The 9,929-nt window shown below is 28.3% G+C and overlaps 1 protein-coding gene across 1 annotated transcript; it reads right to left on the reverse strand.

Annotated features, from left to right (window-relative positions):
• Positions 1-2,348: 2,348 nt before the first annotated feature.
• LOC119610948 (zinc finger protein 891-like) lies at positions 2,349-6,982 on the reverse strand. Its single transcript, XM_037966373.1, has 3 exons — positions 6,526-6,982; positions 3,957-4,241; positions 2,349-3,855 (listed from the first exon to the last, which is right to left on the reverse strand). Exons 1-3 carry the CDS (start codon positions 6,850-6,852, stop codon positions 2,494-2,496), a joined length of 1,974 nt encoding a protein of 657 aa, XP_037822301.1. The 5' UTR covers positions 6,853-6,982; the 3' UTR covers positions 2,349-2,493.
• Positions 6,983-9,929: the final 2,947 nt, after the last annotated feature.

Consider the following 9,929-nt stretch of genomic DNA (forward strand, 5'->3'; position numbering starts at 1 on the left):
TAAAAACAGTTTTATTTACAAACGGGTCCACATTTTCCGTCTTAAATTCAAACAGAGTATGCGAGGCTCAGAGGCTGAAGGAAATATTACAATATACCCTTTTAGTAAAGGCCCAATAATGAATGGAGAGCAAAATTTTAGGGTGTGGCTATGTTTTTTAAAGAGAAGAGTTAGTCCTGATGTTGAAACACAAACAAAGTTGGATTGTTTTTCCTTTTGGGACGTTTTTCGCCAACAAAATGAATCATATGATTGAGTACATCGAACAGATCAACTTACTTTATTGCGATTTTCAGCATGATAATGAACCAAAACCTTTGGCAAAGTTGATCTAAGAGTTGTTATCGGGTAATAGGACCCAAACTCTTTGATTGCTCATCAAAATTTCCTGACTCAAATCCCTTAGAGATGCTGTTCGGCGTTTTGAAGTGCTGTTTCGGAACTCGCCGTTTTGGAAAACATTGCAGGGGCGAATAGCTTAAAATCCGATTGGGTTTCATTACGAACTACACTAGTAACTAATCTATTCCATAAAGGTGTTTGGAACTCAAAGGCACCAAAGATTTGCATAAGAAGATCAAAAAGTTGCTTAAGTTTCGAACAGCTATTTATTGAGTTAATTCAGTTATTATTTTCTTGTAACTCACATCGAAATGGAATTACAATTTTGTTGTTGTTATTATAATGTAGACACATAATATTATTATTATCAATTATATAATTTTGAATAAATCAATTAAAATAGAAAATATAGCACTTTGTATACAATGCCAAAAAAAGTTGCTTAGGTTTCGAACAATACTGTATGTGTGTACATAAGTATGTATCGATAGCAATGGGCTTCAAAAAGGCTTTCAATATCCTAAGGTAGAGAGATAGTGAAAATGGGTCTTAGATCATTCGGATCTTTGAGATGGTCAGCAAGAAAGTTCATGTAGGAACGTGGCAGACACAACAACGCGAGACTTCATTCAAGGAACATCAATACCACTCTAACATAAAGGTTGATAAATAACAATAAAGGTAATCAAAAAGTAGCCATAAAATTAACATTTCCTATTTATGTTAACAGTCTTAAAAATCAAATTCCCATAGAAAAATGAGTTGACCATCCCAGCCTTAATGGATGGACAATGACAACCTTTCTACTCTACGTTAAAAAAAACATGCATAAGTGGGTCTAATATATACACATGCATTGCACGTATGTACATATGTACATACATACAAATATTATAGCAACATTTGTGTTATAAATTTTACCAATTGAGAGTTGGTATTTTCCAATTTAACTGGTGGTTCTTCATCCAATGGTTCATTCAGTACTTCTTCCTCATCCAAACTACAATCCATATGATCTCTTGCATTCTTCTTTTTAACTTCTGCAGATCTTTTTTTACAAGTATCATCCAAATGAAATATGAATGATTCCAGTAGCAGATAAATTTCTTTACATTGTATGCATCGTAAGATATATGGATCTTGAAAACTTTTTTGAGATTTAAGGATTTCACCACATTTAATATAGCCATAAGAATTTGGCATTTCATGCGCCATACTTAACATTCTTATTTTTATTTATTCGATAAATTTAACGATTGTAAATTATAATTATACACTATTTTTTATTACTCTATTCATTGAACCAAACAAAAATAATACTATGTATTTTTTTAAAGGGGTATGTTCAGTAAAAACTACTACAGTCAAACTCAAAAACACATAGACAACAGCAGGCAGCATAGCAACACGTCAACAAATGCCGTGAGCAGAACAAGATTAAATGATACCCTACATTAGAGATTTATTTATTATTTAATTTGTTTTTTTCAACAATTTATTAATGGAAAATTTATTTAGGAAAGATCATTTATATGGCGGCGGCTTGTGTTGAAAATATTTTCATAAAATTGTTTGAAAATACATACATATAATGCCGATTATTGCGACAATAAAATTATTTTTTTAGAAAGTAATGAAATTCTAGAAAAAAATTTAGGCTCAATAGATTTTGTTCTTGGACCAAGATGTAGCAAAATTTAATCCAATTATCTTAACAATTTTGACCTATATTTTGACTAAAAGAAAATTTAATAAAAACATGAATAGACAGACGCTCTTGGCTTAATTGACTCAGAAAAAGATTCGTGTGTTACAAACATCAGTAGAAATATAATAAAAGACGAAACTTTATGTTTATGTGTATTATAAACATTATTAACCTCTACTTTTTATATCTGGTTTTATTATTCAACCCGATAATTTGTTGAAAAGTTATTTTAGAATTCGGTTGTTCTTTTTAACAATCTTGCGATATTCTTTTCATTAAAATGCAAACTACTTCATGCACTTAGAATTATTTTTTATTTAATAAAGTGGAACTTAACTGAATTTCTTTATTTAAAACATTAACAATAATTAAAAAAATACATTCATTAATTTTTTAAATTAAAAAAATAAACTTAAAAATAAAAATTTTAACACAAAATTATTTCATTCCTTATTTACAGTACTCTTTTCATCACTATTCGCTATACCATGAGTTCTCATGTGCTGGTTAACTCCGGTTTTGTGTTTGAACGTTTTACCACATAATTTACAAGCGTGCCTTCGTACATCATCATGTATTACGACATGCTGCTGCAATGACCTTTTGGTGATAAATGCTTTCCCACATACAGTACATATTTGCGACCGTATATTTGAATGGGCATTCATATGATCATTATAACGATCCTTCGAATAGAAACCTTTACTGCAAATACCACAAGTATGGAGATAATTTTTTATATGACGTCGATGATGATTACTAAAACCTTGAATATGACGAAATGATGCCCCGCATATCTCGCAACAAAACGGTTTGGCGCCGGTATGATTACGCATATGTATACGCAATTCATTAGAATGTAAAAATTTCTTACCACATTCTTTGCACTCGTGGTTCAGGTCTTCCATATGACGTTTAGCATGATTAGTATACGAATTGGCAGTTTTAAAAGTCTTTTTGCACAAGGAACATGAAGGCGGTTCAGATCCATGTACCTGAGTTTGGTGCATTTTTAAGCACAATGTACTCTTGAATGAGCGTTGACATTCAGAACATTTAAAGAAACCTACATGATCATATAGGAAAAGCATATGCTCATAATAGTCATCATGTGTATTTTCATCTGCAACAGACCCTTTATTTTTCTTGTTTGTTTTACTGTCTGATTTAGTACGTTTAGCACGTGTAAAACAATTATTAATGGTGCGGAAATAAGCCTCCAATATGTTCTCTGTGATTTTCAAGCCCAACTTGGTTTCTAATTGTTGCAACATTTCCTGTTTGGCAGCACTTATTTTGTTTTTACAATAATGTTCAATTAATTCGGTATTCCAGAGATGAGGATATCCTTTATATATTTCTAATATTTTTATTATTTGATCCGGCAATAGATCTGGTAAATGAGAGTCCAACTTTGCAATCGGATTATTTTCAATAAATGGTCTTAAGAAGTTTAATTCTTCGAAAAACCAGGATGGACTGTATTTCTTATCACCTTCCTTACTATCTTTAATACATTTTAAGTCTTCGCGATATTTTCGACATAAATATACTATAATGTTTGCAACCTGATTCCAAGTAATTTCCTTATTATGTTTTTCTTTGAGTTCTTGAGCAATTTGTTGCAAACAATTTTGACGTTTTATTTTATATCTTAAAAATGGAAAATTTTTGTTCCATAAGGAAGGTTGATTTTTATAGGCCTCAATAAGAGCAGTCACATGACTCTTTGTTTTCAGAAATTCAGTAATAAAAGGCAACTGTTTTCTAGGACATTCCCAATAATTCTTTGATGTTGTATCATGCTATATGTCATCATTAATGAAACAAAAAAAAAAAAAACAATTTATTAATTTTTAAGAGACTACTGAAAAAAAAATATCTATAAACAATTTTATACACTCACTTCATACTCATCATCATCTTCCTCGTCACAAGATATAGTATTATCTGTGCTATTGTCTATTTCTTCATAACTGCAGTCAGATTCTTCGCCATCATTTTTATTTAAATTTTCCGTAGAATCATCTGTTTCACATGATTCCTCCACTGTTTTTGAATTAGTTTCTTCTTCATCATTAATATTATTCTTATTAGTTTCCTTTACCTCTGGCAATTTTAGTTCCTCTTTCATTGAAGAGCATTCATCGTCAGAAATATATTCAGGTTTTACGACAATCAAAGGATCTACCTAAGAAAGAAAAGTAACTAAAGTAAATCTTAAGTTGTAGAGCAACAGCATTGTAAACAAAAAATTCTTCAAAATATCTATAAATAGGATTGGTGGACCGGACCAACTTTTACAAAAAAAATTACTAGGATTTTGATACTAGTTAATATACAGTGAATCAACTAAGTTTTTTGCCTACCCTTTTTTAAGAAAATTTAGTTTTTTGTTCATAAATAAAATTCAAAAAAACAGGTAAAAAGTAAATTTATGTTTTCCAATTGAAAATAGAGATTGTGTAGAATGGGAAAACCAAGAAAAAAATATTAAAATAAAAGTTTTGGTGCTTTTGTTGTTGCATTTTATTATTTTTCATCAGAATTTGCACGTCAATAAAGTATTTTGCATATTGAAATTTCCAGTTAATTTCGTTGGGTTTTTCAAATTATTTTTAATTGCTTTTTGGAATTTATTGTTTTATTGTTAAAAGGACACGTGTTAAGTATTTTTCAATTGTAATTTTCAAAAATCATATCCTTATTGTGTGAAACTGTGTAGTTATTTGCGTTAAAAATGTTTAAAGGGAAATAATTAGGCAATTCCAATATAAAAAATTAGTTTAGATTTTTAGAACAAGCATAAATCAATGAAATTCAATTATGAGATGTTTAATCAATCATTAAAAAATATAAAATATAGAAATTGATGAAATAACACAAACAATTATTACAAAAAAAAAAACGAACTGAGTTGTCTTTCAAAATCTTTAACTGCCAAAGGAGAGCGACTTGTATCCAAGCAAATACCATCGAAGTCCTCATTTATCTTCTCCAAAGTCCATATACGAACTTAAAAGAACACTATGTTTAAATTAGACCTCTAAACAGACCTTAGGTTGCTTGGAAACAATATAAAGTGAACTATCGTGTGGTACGGGAAAAATACTTAATTTAGATATTTACAAATAGAGGCGGTTCTCATCACCTAAGATCCACAGGTGAATATTTTTCAGCTAATACATACTGTTCAGCTCCAACAAGATTCCCAAGATTTTATATAAAAATAAAACAAATATATATTTCAAATTTATTAGAGATGAAGATCTCTTTTTATTTAAACCAAAATATTACCTCGTAGAAGTAGATGGTTTTGTAAATGTAATTGCACGTAGTGCTTGTGTCGTAGACAAATCAAAAAGTGATTTATAATGTCAAACGAAACAAGCATAAATTTGGTGGCAAACAATATTTAAGCACCGTTAGCGGTTACTCGTTAGAATATTCCAACAAAGTTGCAAAAAAAGGGAAGCTTTATAGGATTCTAACGTTGTTATAAATAGTATTTCAAAAAGGTAGTTAAATCAATTTTAACTTAAACACATACACTTATATATAGTTAGAACCCAAATCAAGAATAACTTTCCAAATCCAACTACGCCTACTGTATTTTATTCATAAAATAATGCATTCAAAATATGAGGTAGAATATCAAAATTCTAGCATGTAATAGTTCTATAGTGGTATACGGTGATATCCCCATACTTAGAATGGCTAGGATGGTACTTAGTGTTAGCTTTATTGAATAAGAATCAATATTATACAATTCTAAATAAAATTCACACAGTACTCCCCAAATAGATGGGGTTTCCGTAATGTAGTTTTTGTTTATCAATACAAAATGACCAAAAACCCACATTATTTTTGTTATAATCTATAGATTTATACCCCACTAAAATTTTTTCTAGGTCCAAATTCATTGATTTCGTAATATATCATGTATCCAATTCAAAATTACTTATTATTTTCGAAATTAAATCAAAGAAACGATAGATTTCATGTTAAGTCAAATATTGAAAAATTCTTATATGTATATAAGATAATAAATCGGCTAAGAAATGTACAAACTTAGTCGTTCCACTACTAAAATATCTAAAAAATATTATTCTAATATATAGAAGTAATAAAAATATTAAATTTTATAAAATAATGCAGCAATATTAAAAAAATTAACAAAAAACCTAAAAAAGCGAAATACTTTATTGACCTTAAAGATTAACAATACGTTCACATTTTATCAAAAATCTCGTTAATTAATATCACGATTTTACTTTCTATGGTAGAAAATTAAAATATAAGATATTCTTTAAAAAATACAACAAACAAATTGCTTTATTTTGCTAAAAATAATTGTTCAGATAAAGTTTTTTCTTAAAATTTATAAAATTTTACATAGGCAAATTACTTAATTGATTCACTGTACATATAATGTAAACGCACATATAAAAATAATATAATATATTCCTTCTTACCGTTTGCATCGCATAGTGATTCTCCTCAACTTTTACATTTACGTCTGTAACATCTATTGTATCCCCCAAATCCATCTGTTCATCGTCTTTATTGTTCATTGAATCAGAGACTTCTGTAGCATTTGTAGTCTGTTGAATATATTTAATAGCACCACTGCAATGATCTTCCAAATGGAATATGAATGCCTCAAAAAGTAAATAAATTTCCTTGCAATTGAAACATTTCAGCACATAAGGACGCTGGAAGCTTTCCGATGGCGGTCTTAATATTTCGCCACATTTCGTGTATCCTTGGTAGTTTTGCATGTTTTGTACTTTTGTCTGCATTTTGTTAAGGAAATTTAAAATATTTATCAGCAATAACGTTATTTATTTCGTACACTTAATTATTTATACAGATATTTATTTATTTCATATAGTAATTTATTTCACGGCAAAATATAAATTGTTATGATGGCGTATGTTCAGTTTAAAAATAACATTTCATTAGTTTTTAAAGTTGCCAGATAGATGACTTGTCTTTTAATTCGGTATTTTTGATTCCTATACTTATTATCAGAGAAACCGAAAACATGCTCTAAAAAAGTGTTTTAAGCGCTTTAAATATGCCGCAAAAAACTTAAAATATGCTCTTAAAAATTAAAAAATATGCCCCAAAAATAATTATTTTTAAGTATATTTTAACTTTGAAAATCTTAAAGACACTGAAATTGTAATGAAATAATAAATATTTAATGCCATATTTCATCCTACAAGATTTTTTATAATTGATTCATCTCATAGTTTGAAGAACTAGTTTAATAGAACTCAGTTTTACATTCAGATAACCAATAAATAACATGAAGCCATTTGGTCCCCCCCCAAAAAAAAACATATTTTAAACGACAAAGTTTGACACATTTCTTCCAATTGTATTCATAGCTTCTAAACTGAAATTTTAATCCTTGTTGTCATAAAATCCAATAATTACACTGTAATTAAAATTTCAACTTTCAAAAAGACACAGAAAAAAAACCGAAACACGTGAATTTAATTTTCGGTAGTAGAATCTAGTGGCATACTCCGTTTTGAAAAGTTGGGTTAAAATCGGGAGATATTGGATTTTAAAGTTTACACTGTTTCTGAGGTGTTTTTTAATTATTTAAATTAAAAAAAAACTTTCACGTATAGAAAAGTATATAAATACATGAAACTAGAGTCCATTTGAATTAATTATGCATATATATTTAGTTTTTTTTTATAATTAGTTCGTATGTCTATGCGAGAAAATTTTTTTTCAAAATTTAAAAAATAAAAAATCACCTCATAAACAGTTTATACTTTAAAACGCAATATCTCCCGATTTTGACCTAACTTTTCAAAACGGAGTAAGCCACTAGATTCTACGATTAAGTTTAGGTGTCCAAAGTAATCGGTTTTATGTTCGATTTAAAATTTAATGCTTTATTGAATAAAAAACTATAACATTGGTTTTCATGAGACTAATGTATTTTTTGCAGTTTTCAAGTTCTACAAACGATATATATTTTTAAAAATTGTAAAATAGGCTAAAAAATAAAAAAAAAAAAAAATGATTTTTTAAAATAAATTTTTGAAAAGAAAATTAAAAATGTAAAAACTTCAAAATATGCACTAAAAGAGTAAAATATGCTCTAAAAACTCGAAAATATGCCATAAATATGGTACAAAAGTCAAATCATGCAAAATTATGCTCTTATGGGTAAAATATGCAAAAATATGCTCTAACAAATCGATGCCAAAATTCTAAAATTGGTCTGAAACGTGTAAATATCTTATCCATGAGTCCATACGACGCAACACAAAAAACATGCATTTGCAATTCTGGTTTCCCTGCTTATTATTATATACCATTTTCGGTCCAACTTCTGGGAACTGCGGGATTTTCTTTGACCTTTGACATTTTATTATTTATAATGATAAATTTTAAAAACTTTGAAAATTTCATTAAGCTTTGCTAATAAATAAAGATTTTGTTAAATATAACATATTTCTTTAGTTTCTAAAACTAAAATTTGTATAACAATTTTAATACATTTGTAAATATCAGGTACAATTTGATCCAAATGTAACCCATACTAATTATTTTTGTTTAGCTAAGTTAATTTTTATTGTAGAAAAGCAATCATAGACTTATGTTTTTAGTATTTGAAATATTAAATGAATATTTCTTCACTCTCTTGTAAACTTTTCATAGACAAACTTGTCTTAAATTTTCTTTTTAAATTATTAATAAATCATTTTTATTTAACCAACAAATCAAAACCAACATTATTTACAATAGTTATGGGCAAAGTGATGAAGTAAGTTTAAGGTATATGGTTGCACAGTATCCTGGGTAAGTAGAAAACAACATACGGTTTCAACATCTTCAAATGAAGCAGAATATGTAGCATTAAGTGCTGCTGTATCAGAGGCCATTTGGTTACGTGGTATACTTCAGGATTTAAAAATGATGCGGTACCAATTTATGAAGATAACAATGGATGTATATGTATGGCGTCCAATGTTGAGAGCAAGAGATCTAAACACATAGATATCAAGCATGACTTTATCAGAGACTATATTGAAAAAGGAGTAATAAAAGTGGAACCTATTGGAACTGCAAATCAACTGGCTGACATGTTTACAAAAACTTTAGATAATTGTAGATATTATGGTATTTGAAATATTAAATGAATATTTCTTCACTCTCTTGTAAATTTTTCATAGACAAACTTGTCTTAAATTTTCTTTTTAAATTATTAATAAATCATTTTTATTTAACCAACAAATCAAAACCAACATTATTTACAATAGTTATGGGCAAAGTGATGAAGTAAGTTTAAGGTATATGGTTGCACAGTATCCTGGGTAAGTAGAAAACAACATACGGTTTCAACATCTTCAAATGAAGCAGAATATGTAGCATTAAGTGCTGCTGTATCAGAGGCCATTTGGTTACGTGGTATACTTCAGGATTTAAAAATAATTAAAAATGATGCGGTACCAATTTATGAAGATAACAATGGATGTATATGTATGGCGTCCAATGTTGAGAGCAAGAGATCTAAACACATAGATATCAAGCATGACTTTATCAGAGACTATATTGAAAAAGGAGTAATTAAAGTGGAACCTATTGGAACTGCAAATCAACTGGCTGACATGTTTACAAAAACTTTAGATAATTGTAGATTTGTTAAACTTTGTAATTGTTTAGGATTGCATGATTGAGAAGGGGTATTGTAGAAAAGCAATCATAGACTTATGTTTTTAGTATTTGAAATATTAAATGAATATTTCTTCACTCTCTTGTAAATTTTCTTTTTAAATTATTAATAAATTATTTTTATTTAACCAACAAATCAAAACCAACATTATTTATAATAATTTTTGATCTTCTA

This window comes from Lucilia sericata, unplaced genomic scaffold (genome assembly GCF_015586225.1).
Source record: "Lucilia sericata isolate MDLA Ls3-8-SP2 unplaced genomic scaffold, ASM1558622v1 Contig001319F_arrow, whole genome shotgun sequence".
Classification (NCBI taxonomy): Eukaryota; Metazoa; Arthropoda; class Insecta; order Diptera; family Calliphoridae; genus Lucilia; species Lucilia sericata.

What these genes read in the sequence shown, in the direction of transcription:
- LOC119610948 (XM_037966373.1), bottom strand. Translation starts at nt 6,852, where the DNA reads ATGCAGACAAAAGTACAAAACATGCAAAACTACCAAGGATACACGAAA. An exon ending in ATCACTATGCGATGCAAACG is followed by an intron (nt 4,242 to 6,525) that starts GTAAGAAGGAAT and finishes TTTCTTTCTTAG; the next exon opens with GTAGATCCTTTGATTGTCGT. An exon ending in AAGATGATGATGAGTATGAA is followed by an intron (nt 3,856 to 3,956) that starts GTGAGTGTATAA and finishes GATGACATATAG; the next exon opens with CATGATACAACATCAAAGAA.